Source organism: Balaenoptera musculus, chromosome 14 (genome assembly GCF_009873245.2).
Source record: "Balaenoptera musculus isolate JJ_BM4_2016_0621 chromosome 14, mBalMus1.pri.v3, whole genome shotgun sequence".
In the NCBI taxonomy this organism is placed as follows: domain Eukaryota; kingdom Metazoa; phylum Chordata; class Mammalia; order Artiodactyla; family Balaenopteridae; genus Balaenoptera; species Balaenoptera musculus.
Genome location: NC_045798.1, coordinates 70733495 through 70749919, shown reverse-complemented (window position 1 = coordinate 70749919; position 16425 = coordinate 70733495). Strand labels below are relative to the sequence as shown.

General features: G+C 37.9%; 1 protein-coding gene across 8 annotated transcripts in view; it reads left to right on the top strand.

The window, feature by feature from the left end:
* The window catches only part of CCDC68 (coiled-coil domain containing 68), a 50374-nt gene that overhangs the window by 15755 nt on the left and 18194 nt on the right, over window positions 1–16425 (top strand). For 7 of the 8 annotated variants that reach the window (XR_005016277.1, XR_005016274.1, XR_005016273.1 and 4 more), the window contains 6 exons: window positions 1162–1290; window positions 2420–2506; window positions 4402–4542; window positions 5542–5667; window positions 7214–7342; window positions 12915–12997. Coding sequence is in view for 2 of the 8 variants with exons in the window: in XM_036824094.1 (XP_036679989.1) it covers window positions 1174–1290; window positions 2420–2506; window positions 4402–4542; window positions 5542–5667; window positions 7214–7342; window positions 12915–12997 (683 nt within the window). In the remaining 6 variants the exon portion in view is untranslated. Of the gene's footprint in view, window positions 1–1070; window positions 1291–2419; window positions 2507–4401; window positions 4543–5541; window positions 5668–7213; window positions 7343–12914; window positions 12998–16425 lie in introns of all 8 variants that reach the window. The other variant, XR_005016276.1, reaches the window with a different exon arrangement.

Here is a 16425-nt window from a genome sequence, read left to right as displayed (position 1 = left end):
CACGGTTCCAGTTTGGATTGTAAGGTTTTTACATAACATTTTTGGTTCTAATTTGGATTTCTTTTTCTCTTATGCTAAAAATCTTGGTTCTTAAGACATTAAGACAATGACTTCTTGACTTTATTCTACATCATGCATTCATGTGAGTGAGTCATGTGAATGTGTGCACACACATATAATAGTTTCAAAATAGCAATACCAATATTTCCACTAACAGTATTATTAGTGAGTACGGTTTAAGATTGTTTTGGGATTCTTTTTGTTCTTAGGACGTATCACATCGGGGAAAAATAGTCCCTGGTGCGTGTTTTAAAGTCACTTCAAGTAATTCATGAGGATATGCCACCAAGTTTGTATGCAGATATATTCTTTTTTTTTTATTTGTTTTTTATTTTAGAGGATTTTATATTTTCTTTTTAATTTAGTTTTATTTTATAATTAGGTAAAATAATTACATTTTTCAGTGTCAAAACTGTAAATTACAGATTTTCCCCTTCTATCCTACTCTCTCTTCTTAGAGAAATTATATGTATCCTTTTCTGCACCATGCTTTTTCACTGAATAAATATATCCTAGAGAAAACTCTATAGAAGTAGGTAGTTCATTCATTCAGTCCTCTTTTTGTGGGCATTTGGGCTTTTCCGAATCTTTTACTATTACAAATAGTTCTTCAGTAAATGTCCTTTATAGGCTACTGAGAGTTAAATAAAATGCAGTACATTAGAGGTCTCTGTAAAGTATAAAGTGATACACATACATGTATATAAGTTTTATATATATATATATATATGATTTTGTTGTATTATTAGCCCCACAGACATTTATTAAGCACTTACAGTGTGCTAGAATACGAATATGAATAAGACATAGTCTCTACTCTTGAGGTTTTATAGTCTAATTGATACTGAATGAAAAGAAAATTTTCCCATTTTTCATTCTCAGTTTAATTTTTAAGTTTCTAATCAATGATTGTTTCAACTGGTGTCGTTTTAATATTAAATTAATTCCTGGATTTTGGATATATACAGATTTCCATAATTTGTAATATTTTTTACTATATTTGATTACAGTGCTAATACAGAACTCCTTTCAGTTTACAAACTACATAATTATAACATCAAAGAGGTTAGTTTTGTCCAACTGATTTATGTTTTCCTAAAGCTGGACTTCACAATGACGGCAGTAACAGTGACCACGACAGTTCCCCTGAAGGGGAAGATAGAAGATAATTCTGCCTCGTATGAGTCCACATCAGCTCACATTATTGAAGAAACCGAATATGTGAAAAAGGTATGTGGGCACTGGAAATCATGTTACCATGGTATGATTTTTTACAATAAAGTCTGATATGAATTAGTGGGCTTTGTTTCTCCCTCCCTAGAACATGTGAGGAAGAACAAACCTAGTTTGGCAAAGGACAACCTTGAGAGCTGAAATTTAAACACATGCGTTGTCATTTCTCTTGAGGGTACGAAACTCTGTTCCTATACTTGGACTAAGACTGAATAAAGGGCCAGGAGGGTTCAGAACACCTATCAGCACTTAATTTGTCCCACACTATTCACACTGCATCCTACTGTTTTACATCATTTCTCAGTTCTTTCATAAGTATTGATACTTTGTTGCCAAGTAGATATTTATGATGCCTGCTGAGTTTCTGTCTCTCCTTACCTTGTTCCTTCTCAAGCAGTTCAGAGCGACTATCGCCAATGACTTGTACATGTTGGCACGTTACTTCATTAAAAATGTGAAACCTTATGAGACACCAATGATAATGTCTGACAAAGATGTATATTCTCATGAACTACTTTTTAGAACAGATGGAAAAATTTGGACATAGCTAGTTTGTGACTTAGAGCGATTAATTCATCTTTGAGTGTCTTGCAATTCCATAGGTCACCAAGACACGGGGCTTGTATTTCATGCATAAATTTGTATGATCTCCTCTGAGTAATTATTCTCTAGTAATTATTAAATAGTAGTTATTCTCTAGTAATTACTAGATAGTAATTATTTTGCAGTAATTACTGGATAGTAATTATTTTGTAGTGATTACCAAATAGTAATTGTTTTATAGTAATTACCAAATAGCAAATTAGTATTAAATTACTATATAGAAAAAAATAGAACTAACTAGTATTAAATACTAATTACTAAATAGTAATTATTTTGTGGTATAATATTCATTTGGGTTATATTTTAGGTTTGCCTAAGAAACAGTTGTAAAGACCAAATGCTCATTTTCTGCAATCTAAACAATATTAGCCTAAATGCAAGTTAGGTTGATGGCAGTTATTTAAATCTGAGATTGACATATATGTAATACTTTCTAGATAAATTTGGTACCCTGTAACTGGTATAGAAAAAAAAAGTATTTGGTATTAAATGCCTTTGAAAAAAATATTTTCTTTTCTTTTAGATTCGAACTACTCTGGAAAAGATCCGAAATCAAATATTTAAAGATGAAGTAAGACATAATAGTACAAATCACAAACAAGGTGCAAAGGTAATGAATTTATCAAAATGTACCACTTTTATTCCTTCAGTAAATGAACATAAAGCCATATAGACTTCCTTTAAATAACTTTTTGATATTATTAAATTATTCTTTGAATGATGAGTATTAAATATTTTGTTGGTATCTAAAGATGTTAACGGGCATATATATGAAATATTTAACTACAGATGTCATTAGTAGGATCAGATTGGAATGGCCAGCTCTTACTTGAATATTTTAAACTTGGCTTACTTATCTAAATTGTATGGGAAGATATTGGCTCAGCCGGGATACATGGCAGCAACATGTTCCAATGACAGACAAAGGTACAAGCTTTTAGGTTCACCTGGGCCACACCAATGGACACCCAGTTGAAGCCATTAGGCTGTCAATAAGCTTAAATGCACCCCTTCCACTGTGACCAGCCTTTTATTCTTAAGGTCAAACAATGTGCACTTAGCCTTGTCTGGATTATGCCAGGTTAAACCTCACCTGAGCCACATGCACCTCATCAATGCCAGTGTTATCCACTCTGTAGGATGGCCACAGAGAACACTAGAACATAGCGTAAGATGTATAAACAGAGTCTTCTTTATCATCCTCAGCTCCTAAACTAACACAACTCACTCCAATTATTTTCTTAAGTGCTCTGAAACTGAAAAAGAGGTTAATGTTTGTGAATGATAGGAAAGATCAAACATTCAGTTCTGACTATGTTGAGTTGCCTATCAGACTTCTGAGTGGAGGTTTCTGATGGAGGTTGGATATCTGATTCTGGAGTTGAGGGTAGAAGTCTGGTAGAGAAGGTCCAGGCTATGGGGTAGAGATTTTGGGAGTAAGGATGGTATTTAAAGTTCTGAAACTGGAGGAGATCACCAAACATATCAGTGTGGATAGAAAGGAGAGAACATCTAAGCATTTAGTCCTGAGAGTTCTGATCTTTAGATGTTGGGAAGAAGAAGAATCTATCACAGGAGGCTGAGAAGTGAGACTAGTGAATTAGGGGGATAAACAGGAGAGAATGGAGCTACTGAAGACAAGGAAAAAATGGGTTTCAGAAAGTGAGGAGGGACCGCTGTGTCAAATGGCGTCTGTGGGTTAAGTAAATTGAGGGCTGGTTGTCGACCATTGGCTATAACAATGGGGAGGTTGTTGGAGACCTTAATAGGAACAGCTTCTTGGGAATGCAGATGAATTGTGTTGCCAGTATGTCTGCCTCGGCCATCTCAAACCACAGAAGGTCAGCAGACAAGTTAGATTAAAAAAAACAAACAACTGGCTTTGTGGATATCGTTTATCTCCTTAAAAGGTCTTAATAGTATATTTAAAACTGTAGGGAGGAATTCCCTGGTGGCGCAGTGGTTGAGAATCCGCCTGCCAATGCAGGGGACACGGGTTCGAGCCCTGGTCGGGGAAGATCCCACATGCCGCGGAGCAACTGGGCCCGTGAGCCACAGCTACTGAGCCTGCGCGTCTGGAGCCTGTGCTCCGCAACGAGAGGCCGCGATAGTGAGAGGCCCGTGCACCGCGATGAAGAGTGGCCCCCGCTTGCCACAACTAGAGAAAGCCCTCGCGCGGAAACGAGGACCCAACACAGCCATAAATAAATAAATAAAATTTAAAAAAAAATTCTATTAAAAAAAAAAACTGTAGGGAACATAAAAGGCATGAAAGATGTACCTCTACCTTCCTTTTAACATAAGAATCTATTCAAATTTGAGCAAATATAGAGGCCAGCTGCATTTCATCTGGAACTTCCCATTGATATTTAAGATTCAAAAGATTTATTTGTGTTGATCTGAATCCTCCTTGACATATGTAATACTGAGTGATAATTATTGTTATCAAAGTTAGTAGAGAAAAGGAAAAGTCAGGTGAATGATTTTCTTGTTTGTTCATTTCAGCACTGTGGACACATCCAAAATGGCTTTGACTCTGAACTGGATCCCTCTTGTTGCAGTTTGGATCTGCTCATGGAAAGGATAAAAGGAAAAGACCTACAGCTCTTAGAAATGAACAAAGAGAATGAAGTGTTGAAAATCAAGGTATGACCAGTAGGAGAAATTTCTAATTTTGTACTTTGTGCCAATAGGATAGATTTGTGCATCTGTGAAATTAGACAGACATCCACACACATCCATAAATCCACACATGTGCTCACATACTTAGAGAAGCACTTTTACATTTGATCAATTAAATCTCACTGTTTTATTTTGAAGGCGATTTTTATTATTAAAAAGATTTTACAAAAGTTCAATGGGTATAGTTTCAGTTGTACAAGATGAATAAGTTCTAGAGATTTACTGTACAGTATTGTGCCTATATTTAATACTGTACTGTACACTTAAAAATCTGTTAATGGGGCAGGTCTTATGTTGTGTTTTTACTACAGTAAAATTTAAAAGTCTTTATATATGTAATAATTAGATATTAAAAATTGCATATTAATTAGAGCACTCATAGTCAAATGTCTCATGGTTTTATTTAGCTAATCTATTGTTGGGTGCCTTATATTTTCCTTTTTTGGCTTATTTTATATACAGTCCTACAGTGATTTAGTAGGTAGATCTTTGCAGCCATCCTTGATTATTTCTTTAGGTTAAATCTTTGAAAGATTCATGACACTTTGTCGATATTGCCCCTAATACTTCAATCTTGTCCTCCTTCTATTTCAGGAGATATGTCTTTTAGTACTGTTGTGGCCAATGATACGAAAACGCTTGCAAATATGTGTATAAGCCGATGGGGCACTGGGGGACACTTTGCAGGGGTGTGGTCTATATATGCAGGGCACTGATGTTCATACAGCTCGCTTTGGCCTGGCCAGTGCAAATCACCTGCATGGCAGCCCCAATAAATAGGGGGTTCTCATTTTATGTTTTCTTCTTAGCAGATAACAGCATCTTTCCTCTTACCCATTGTCTATGAAGGTGCAAATGGTACGGTTACAGCCTCTGTGTTTTTGGTTGCCCATCAAACTGTTCTGTCTTTAACCCTTTTTTATTGTAAAAGTCAAAACATGCACAGCGACCTTTTGTTTCTAGCTCGAAGCCTCCAGAGAAGCAGGAGCAGCGGCTCTGAGAAATGTGGCCCAGAGATTATTTGAAAACTATCAAACACAGTCTAAAGAAGTTAGACAGAAGCATGAGGACAGTAGACACTTACTCCAGGTACCGAGCTAGCAGCTTGCATACTGGTGAACTAACCTCCAAGCTGTTCAAGTCTCTCTTCTGGGGAGGAGTTAGATGTGAAACAAGTAGTGGCCACGTGACTTGGCAAGCCCCTGGAAGGGCAAGCTGCCCGTCTTCTGCCCTGATCTCCCCCCACCCCTGTTTAGCCTGGTACCCGGATATTATGCCCCCCTTGCCCAGAGCCCTGCCACCCAGCCTAGAAATCAGGGCTGGCCTCATGACACTGGCCAGCGGCTTCTCTTCTGGTTCTGCCTTTGACTAACTAGGTGACCCAGTTCGAATCACTCTGTCTCTCTGATTTGACTCTAAAATGAAAAAGTTGGGCTACCTAAATGGTTTCAAAGTTTTTTTGGTCCTGGAATACGTTCTTCAGAGTAAACGAACAAAAACATGTATGTATATGTACATATATATATTTCATATAAAATTATATATTTTATATTTAATATATAAATTAAAATATAAAATCATACAAATATATATGTGTGTATATATGGGTGTCTCTATATCATAGACACACACTTACACTTGGTTTGTTTTTGAATCTGAAATATGTGTCCTAGGGCCGGTAGAACTTCATCTGGAGAATGTATTCTAGGACTGGAAAAGGGAAACGTGTATGTGTGTGTTGGCCAAAACTCAAAAGAGGGAAGCTCATTCAGGCGCGGGTGGGGCACCTGGGTCTCTGCCAGCTCAGGCCCTAGGAGGGTCCCCAGGGAAGCACAGTAGGAATCCGCTGCACAGGCGACGCGCCCTCAAGCTTCAGGTTGGGGTGATGATGGTCACAAACTCCTAGGCATGCAGGGTGCAGATAAAGTACCTACGTGAAAGAGTGAGCAGGTGTGTGTGGACGGGAGTGCCCACGTCCCAGCAAAGGGAGTGTCTGGGCAGGAATGCCCACCTGGTATTTTCAAGGGAAGTCAGACACTTTTTTTTTCTAACCGTAAAACCTTGAGTTCTGTTAAACACACAAGCAGATGTGGGTGTGCATGTCAGTTACAAGTCAGTTGAAACACTCCCAAGTGTGGCCTATGGGCTGCCCGCTGAAGACTTCTCTCCTATGTCTTTTAGTATAACTCCTGCTCTATGCCTAGGAGATAACCCCCTGACACAGGCGGGATAATTATTCTGCTTTTATGACACTTTCTGGTTAAAAAGAAAACACTTTTTACTTGAACCTATAAGATTCTATTTCTGTTCTAGATAAGTTTTGTTGAGAAAAAGTCAAAAGTTTTGCTTTTCTTAAAGTTTTGTCTCTCTTTCTTATACCAGTTCACAGAGTATGCTTTATGGTAGCAAATGTCAACATTCTAGAAATAATATTTATATGTTATTAATTCTCCATTGATTTAGTGTTGCTGTAGTCCATCAGGTTTATTTTGAAGAAAGACTGAATTCAAGGAAGTAATTCTAAACAAGTGTGAATTATTAAATATTTTTGGCTACTCAGAAAATTTTAGAGGGAGATAATAGCTGTATAGGTTTAATGAAAACAATAGTCTGACAACTGTTTTTCTGACTAAAGGTTAACACACTTGAAAAAGAACAGAAATTGAAGCAACATGTTGAAAATCTGAATCAAATTGCTGAAAAGCTTGAAGAAAAACATAATCAAATCACAGAACTGGAGAATCTTGTACAGAGAATGGAAAAGGTAGGCCTGTGGAGAATTAAAGGGATTTCTTCCTGACAGGGTTAGGGTGAGAATTAAAGAAGATAATATGAAAATAAATAACGTTAAGTGAAAGTGCTCTTTGCAACTCCTAAGATCTTAGGATGGACTCAATAATGTTCATTTCTTCCCTTACACATTTAATATGATGTGTATTGTAGTTACTGATTTACCTCTTTACAAATATTGCAGTCGAATCATTCATTATCTGTCGCTTTTTTTTTCTAGTAAATGTATGGCTTAGAAAGGGGAAACATGTGAGGCTATGAATAGAAATAATGGAAAAGATCACAAAGTCTACCTACTGCTAGTAATAATATAGCGAATCCCTGTAATTGTAGCATTTTTATGTATTGGAGTCAGTGAAGTGTTTATTTTTGGCCACCCAAGTCCCCTTTAGATTTTTAAAAACCTATGGCTGCCCTAGGACAGGTATAGTTCACAATTAAGAAAAGACATTCTTGGGACTTCCCTGGCAGTCCAGTGGTTAAGACTCCACGCTCCCAGTGCAGGGGGCACACCGCACGGCTCGGCCAAATTTAGGGAAGAGTAATAATAGAACAAAAATTATTAAAAGTTTCATGCAGTGTTCCTTGAAGTAGCTGGCCCTCCAAATACACACAAAAGGTGAGCACATAAATTTCGTTTTGCATGCCTTAGAATTTAGAATTCAGGTAAACCAAGCAATATTTTTTAATAGTAAAACAAACCAATAGAAAACTGGCATCTTTGAAACTGAGTTGGAGTAGATAAGAATACAGACTTTAACTTCTAGTAAATATTGCCCAGTACATTTTTATATTTATTACATGAATTCCCTGATTTTCCTCCACTCTTCTCAGTCTTATTTTTTTTTATGAGTCTCCTTGAATTGAAGCTATTTTAGAACTATCACTTCAAAAGCATCACATTTCAACATTCAGGATATTTGCCTGAGAAACCTTGATTAATTTTTTACATATTTCCCAAGAATTTAATTTATAACACTGTGAGTTTGGCTGAATTTGTGATCTTAATGAAGGTCCTATGAGGAAATCACGAAAATTAAATAAGCCCAACCTTAACTGAATCTAATAATAATAATATACAGCTACATCTGTGTTGCATGGTGGGTGATGCTGAGTGTTTTACTTTAGCCAAAATCACAGGGCTAAAATGTCCTCAAGTAGCTGGTTTGCCCTCGTGTAACAGTTTATAATTATGATGTTTTGGACAAACTGTAACATTTGGATGAATACTTTGCAATGTTAGAATGTTTATCCTGTAATAAATAGTTTAGCAAACTAAGATAGCACAAGGAACGTTTGCATTTCGGAAAGGAAGACAATTCTGGAATGCAAATAGGGTTGTTTAATCAAACTACTTGATTAACCAGCTTGACATTTAAATTTAGATTTGCGGTCACCTCAAACCCAGTAACTCTGGGTCATGTTTACTGGTCAGCTGTCAGTCCCTGAAAATTAACAAAAAAATAGTGTAATGTAATTTCTATTTTCTAGAAATCCCAGGAAATCTGTACTGGATGTGAGTTCATCTCAGAATTCCGGGGTATAGTCACTGGACTATTTATTCAACAATATTTGAGCTCCCACCGTGGACCAGGCAGAGCTCCAAGCTAGATATCTATTTGTGAATGAACCAGATACAGTCTCTTTGTGGAGACTGCAATGTAATATATCTGGGTGGTGTGAGACTCAAGGAACTGCCCAGATCTCCTTTCATTCATTCTCCCAGGGGTCCTTAGGGAAGCTGACATCCAATTGAAGGTAGGGATGGACCCCAGAGTAAGGTTAGGTGGCTTAGAGACTGGCAGACATTTTTGAGAAGTGATGGCCTAGCATTTGTCTTGATATTGACCCATAATGGAGAGCTGTCTCTAGGAGCTCTGTGACATAGTAAGTGGACAGAATGCCCATGGTTCAGCAAGGCCATGCAGGAACCTTCCAGAACATTCTAGTTCAGTGACTTCCTAGAGTGGAGTCTTTTGGAATCTCTGGAAGTAGGTGGGAATGCAGTGGAAGGAAAATGTGCAGGAGTTTTATTTTTATTTTTAAAACATATTTAGTTTAAAGATACATTACATTTGTAAAATGATCACGCAAATAAATACAACTATAAGAAGCAAAGCTTGGTAACATCTTGGTCTAAGGAGATAGTGAGGATAAAGGCTGTGATGAAGGGTTTCTCAGGAGGGAAGTGTGTATCGGAATGAGAGGAGGTGGTACTGAGGCCTTTGTATTAGTAAGAAAAGGCCACGAGTTCAAAAAGGAAATGAAAATTAAAAATGAACATCCACAACAAAGGTTGATAAATACTGCCCTGGTGGTGGGTACCCCCTGGAGAAGGATTCATTTTCTACTCACTTGCACAAGCCACTGCTCCAGTAAATAGCCATTAGTGGTATGAGGTCTGGTAATGAACACATTACTTCAAACCTTCACCATCTGTCCCACTTTAATCAGGAATGCAGTGAGAATGAATTCCATAAACACAGTGATAAGCCAGCAGAACCGCCCAATAAGAGCATTTTAATGTGGCATATGTTCCTTTGGCTGGCAGTGCACTTCTGTTGCATCATATTTGTTTTCCAGTGTCATTGATTTAGCTCTATTAGAATTTTAGAGCTCAAAGGCTCTTTTGAGACCACCTAATTCCTCATCATCATTTTATAAACGAGGACAGTGCGAATGAGGGACTATTCCACAGTCCTCCAGGTAGCAGTTCACAATCCTTTCCATTATGCCCACATCTTCTCTGATGTGGGATAAAAAGGATATCATTGGTTCCTAAATCATTTAGATGTTAACATATGGCAATGATTTAAGTTGGTGTCCACTCCACCTTGATCAATAAGGTGAGGGAACCCTTACGCTCTTCAGAGGTGTGGTTTTGGCAAGAGTGGATTGCCCACTGGGTGGTGCTGTGAACGCCTTTCCCTTCCCAGAAGACACTGTCCCTGAGAAATGCTAGCTGATGTAGTGTGATTTTCCGTGTTGTCAGAGAGGGAGCATTAAGAGTCCAAGCTACAGGGACCTACTGTATAGCACAGGGAACTCTACTCCATATTCTGTAATAACCTATATAGGAAAGAATATGAAAAAGAACGGATATACATGTATGTATAAATGAACCACTTTTCTGTACACCTGAAACTAACACAACATTGTAAATCAACTATACTCCAATATAAAATAAAAATTAAATTAAAAACAGAGTCCAAGCTAAATACTGGAGGCTTGACCAAGGCAGAACATTTACTGGTCCAGCTGTCTGGTCTCCTTGAACCCTGGTGATAAAGATTCATGAATTGAGAGTAAGCCCATTAGAAAGAATGTTTGTTAAACACCATTTTTCCTCCTATAAATTCAAACTATATTATCAGTGATGTGTTTCTTTGATGACCCAAGTGTCATAATAAGCTTGCAAAAAGTATCTTGATCCGTCAGATCAACTAAGGCTACACCAGAACAATATCTAATATATGTGACAAGAATGCTACAGGAAATTTTTGAAAAAGTATAAATTTTTAAAATAATAGAGCACATAAGATATGAAGTATTTGGCACCTTCAATTTATTATATATTGAGGTCCTAATATGTTTCAGAGAAGCATGTAGACCATTCACATACATCTCCAATCATCCCAACATTTCAATATAGATAGTATTATCCCCATCTTAGGGATGCTCAAAAAGTCAAAAACATGACTCAAACAAATATAGAATGAATACATGTCAGATGTTTTAGTCAACTCATTAATTAATGAGGGAACCAGTAAGACTGTAAAGCTGGTTTAAATAAAATATTTTTTGAAATTGGCTATTTACATGCATTTTGAAAAAAGGAATAGAGAATAGGATTACTAGGTTAGATACAAAGGTAGTTAATATTCTTTAAGGCAATAAAGCATAACCTTTGGGATTACCTTTTCTACTAGGAAGAAACTCACAAATTAACATGCAACTTCATAAAGTCAGGGCTCTAATCAAATAATAAATAATAAAGTCACACACAAAGAAATTCTCCAAGAGAATTAAAAAATCCTTGTGTCAGTTTATTAAACAATGACCCAATATGACATTAAAATAATATATTTTGATTTACAAGTTTTGGTTAATTTTTCTTAACAGTGATAAAGTCTAGAGGGGTTAAAACCTTGGCAAAACTTAACACAGTCACAAAGTTTCAGAACCAGGTTGGTCCATGTCCAAAGACTGAGATTTTTGCTATAACGGCACTGTCTTGTATTTTACCCATATAAATACTACAGAAGGAATGATTTTAAACAGCATTGTAAATACTGTCAAAGCATCTATTTCTATCAGATATAAAAAAGAACACAATCATCCCAGCTTGGTTTTTCATGGACTTGCCTATTTTCCTGTTGGATGGAGACAGTTTGGTTTAATGATGACAATAAGGTATTTCTTTAGGGATTCTTTCACAATGTCAAAATTTCTGTTATATCCTAATTAGGAAGTGACTTTATCACTTATGGCCTTGATCCTTCACTAAATATACATTTACTACTTTTCTACCTCTGACAGATGCCATGTAAGCAGGTAGGTATCAAGACAAGTGCAATAATATCCTTGGATACCAACAACTCAGACTAACGGAGGAGAAGCAGGTGGAATGATAGGAGAGCCAGTGTCTAGAGAGAGATGGGCAAGCAGTTAGCATTTAGGGCGGGATGGAGAGACAGAAGAGAAGTTTGACTGAGCAGTGGACTGGGGGAGGGGCCAAAGCAAAGCTCTCCAGACAAGCGAGGGCAGTGAAGACAACTAGTCTTGACCTGTCCTTGAGCGACGTATGTGACCGAGTCCAAAATCGCTCTTCTCGCCGCACGACAGGCTAATAAATCGGAGACGAGGTGTCGAGGCAAGGAACACGACTTTACTCAGAAAGCCGGCAGACGGAGAAGATGGCGGACTAAAGTCTCAAAATAACCATCTTATCGGGGTTTGGATGTCAGTTTCTTTTATAGCACAGAGGGGGAGGGGATGAGGAAGTAAAGTAAAAAGGCTATTAAGTTTTGCAAATATCACCTGGAATGGCCAGCCTCGGGGAGGGGATGTGTTAATTTCTTGTTTCTTGCAGCCATCCACGGGTGGAACAGGGTCTGCATGTTTCCCTGAACAAAGGCACTTTGGTTTAACATTCAGGCAGAGGGGCAGGGTTCCCCGAGGCAGGCTGTTATGCATAGACAGTATCCTTTTAGTGAACAGAAGCAGCGGAAAGCAAAGGTTCAAGTAAAAGAAACAGATTTAACATGTAGTCTGATTTGGCTCTTCCCTGTTACACTTGTAAAGCATGCAGGAGAATGCCTGCCCCGGACTTCACTGGGGTGGGTTGTAACAGCTCCAGATGAAATTAGCTCTTTAGCTCAAAACATATTTCTAGTATTACAAGAAGCATCTTTTGCGAACAGTTTGCAAGAATTCCTTGCTGAACACACACGCACATAGAGAGAAAGAACGAGAGAGAAAAAGACAGAGAGAGAGAGAAATAAAGGAAAAGAAATGAGCAAAAATTGTATTTTATCTTCTCCTAGGAAAAGAGAACACTGCTAGAAAAAAAACTGTCTTTGGAAAACAAGCTGCTGCATCTCAAATCCAAGGCTACATATGCTAAAAGGTTTGCAAATCTCCTAAGTAAAAGCAGTTCCTGGTATCTTTCCTCTCTTCGGGTCCACTGACCAGTGGATAGACGGCAACTATCCCCCAAGGCAAAGGAAGCCTGAAAGTGCAGGAGGAAGGGAGATTTCTTAGCATTAACAGTCATGTGCCTCTCCCTCCCTACCCACTGGGGAATCTGGACGGGGCAGAGGGTCGTTGGGGGTACAGGGAAACTGGTGTGTGTACATGTGTGTGGTGGTTCGTTAATCCTTTTGAAGAGTGAATGAGCCTTTCCCCTCCCTGTTTACCCTTGGTGCTGAAGAGGATGCTGTTGAGGTCTCCATTCCCCTGATGCTTCTGATTTTGTTGATGGGTCTCTGCTACAGCCGGCACTAAGTTAGCTAGCCCACACGTGGAGTTGTAAGATAGGTTTGTCGTGCTCCCAACTTTGTAGAGAAGGAAGGAAGTACTGTGAAAAGCATCCTTAGCTCTTGGGACTTACTTACAAATACTCGTAATTCACAAGCAGTCCTGGTCCTTGTGTGCTGGGGTAGGGGTGGATTTATGGGTTTATGGCTCTCGAATGGCTTGACTACTCGGCTGCTGTTAGAAAAATTCTCTGGAATATCATAGAATAACTCATATCATATGAAATTTCCTGAACTTTTCTTTTCCTTTCCTTTCTTTTTTTTCTTTTCTTTTAATTCTAAGCTTACCACAATCATTATATATTCTGATATAACATTCAAAGTCAAATCTATTTCAAGATCTTAGTTCATCCCTCTAGAGCTATTGCTCTAGGCACTATTATGAATCTCAGAATGTACATATTCTTATTCTCATTTATTCAATAACATATGCTCAGACATCACTTTCTCTTGGTCTTTTGATTTTTTCCTATTTCCTTTTCCTTTCCCATTATCTCTCTTTCTCTTCATTGGACCTCATAAGCCAAAGTCCAGAACTGGCAATTGTACCTACATATTTGAAACACACTGGGATACCACTGATATTAATTTCCTCATATGCTTCCCTGTGAACACGCATGTAGCCCCAGAAGGTGGACGTCTGAGTTTCATAGCACTGTACATCTCTGTAGAGAATAAAGGAAATACTATGGAAAATATCCATAAGTCTTTGGAATTACTTGTATATACTCATAATTTAACTCTAAGTACATTTTTGGCTTACCTCTTTTTTTTTTTCCCTAAAGAGAGCTTTTCCGTGCAGCAGAACTACAGCTGGTACACTGTGCCTTCCATTAAGAGTCCAGACAATGAGTTTGATTTATTCTTTACAAAATGATTTTTTATTGATAATAGAGGTTTTGTCAGTCTTTGAGCCAAAAATGTAATGGTTTTAAAAACCAAACTGATCTATTCTTTCAGTCCTATTATATATGAGCAGTCAGGATAAAGAATTCTCAAAAAGCTCTTGAGGAGGTTTTAGAAATATCTTGAGGGAAATGGAGCTTCTGTGTTTCCAGAAAGGTGTTTGAACATCCTGGCTTGTGCAGTTTTCATAAATTGTAGGTATCACAAATATTTATTTTACTTGTTATTTTGAGCCGTGTGTAGAGGTATTCACTTTGCTAAGTGACAAGAAAATGAAATCAGTATGAGTCAGATTCTTTTAGCTAAAGCAATAGAGACTTGGTTAAGCTACCATAAATAGGATTTCTGTTAGGTTAAGACTGAATAGATATGGCCATAAAGAAGATGTACTCATGGGAAGACAGGAGGACACCCCTTTAGCACCTAATGTGATTTGAAAAACCAGATTCTTTTGCTGATCCCACTTAGTGATGCGTGTTTATGCAGTTTCACTCTTTTCTTGTTCTTTGTTCTTCCTGGATGATTCATTACCTTTTCCCACCATTTTTCACCAGCTGGTTTATAGTCTCTGTATTTTCCTTTCAGATTCCAGAGGAAAGAGTCTGACTGTCCTAATACTACTTCCTGTATTGGCCAGATAGATCATCTTGACCAACCCCTGCACTGACATCCAACCAATAGCCTTTGGCAGGCGTCCCCTCCCATCCTTGTGGGTGGCCTTCCCTTACTCAAAGAATAGCCTAGGGCTTCTTCCTTGAGCAGGGGGCTGTGGGTGATTTAATTTCCCTTAAACATAGATAGCTTGATAGGTGCCATGACTTTCTTGAATTGCAGTGAGTTTCATTCTACAATTTTGATAAAGAGATAAAAAAATTCAATATGTTGTAACTTGGCATTTCTAATATTAGAAGGCATTTCTAATATTAGAAAACATCTCTGAGGATAACTTTTAAGCTTTTATAATTCAGAAGAAAAAGAGTTTCTTCTTGCATATGGATAATGTATGTACCATTATATTAAGCTAATCCTCACAATTACTTTTTTTTTTTTTAACATCTTTATTGGAGTATAATTGCTTTACAATTATGTGTAGCTGATTCACTTTGTTATACAGCAGAAACTCACAATTACTGTTAACGGGAGTAAAAAGGTTTGGCAGAAGCACCTTTTTTAAAAACAAGGTTGACCCCATATTTCTACTACCATCAGTACTAACTGACACATGCGTAGTGCCTTTCAGTTTATAAAGTAACCCGAGGTACTTTATTTAATTTAATCTTTCCATCGACCTTTCAGGAAGGAAACAGAGCTTCTAATTGGTTACATGACTTGTCAAGATCACTCAGCTTTCCAGAAGTTGTAGGGCTGGGAGTTTGGGCTCTAGTATTGCCGTAGCAAAGCCTATGCTTGTTCTTCTATAGAGGAGACTTGACTTTTTTTCTCTTATTTCTGGAAACTCCAGAGACCTTTTCTCTGACTGGTTTCCTCAGTCCCCTGTGTGGCTACGAGTAGAAGGCAGTTTTCCAACTTCTCTCTCTGCCCTGTGATGTCACAGACAAACACACAGGCCCATTTTAGAGTTATCCCTTGGGGAACACATTTGGGCTTTGTAAAGACAAGTAGTGTGTTGGCTTCTCTATACCTGTAGAAGCTGCTTAGAGATGGTACATTCCTTAGAGGAAGAAACAAGGTATCTTGAAGATGTGGTTGCCTGTCAAAGCATACTGTTGTTACTTACATTGTACATTTACCTTTGGTAGTTTTGAGGGCTCTCTTAAGCCCCCCATTCCCCGCCCATTTAGTGCTACCACTGAAAACAACAATGGGGAAGATTTTGACTGGCAATAGTAATACATATTCCTGAGCTTTGGTTCAAATGTGAACAGAGCTATACCTACGTCTTGCTTATTCTTTCACCTTGGTCTGGCCTGGGAAAGGTAAGGACCTGGCGTCTCCTGTTCATATGGTTGTGATCGTCAGTTTCCCTCTCTTCCACTGGGGACTCACATTTAGTAATGGCCACCATAAAGGTCCAAAGAAACATCAAATCCTAAATAGCAGGAAACCTGAGTCCCTGTAGACTCTAGTATGATTTTTTCATAGCTTCAAAGAA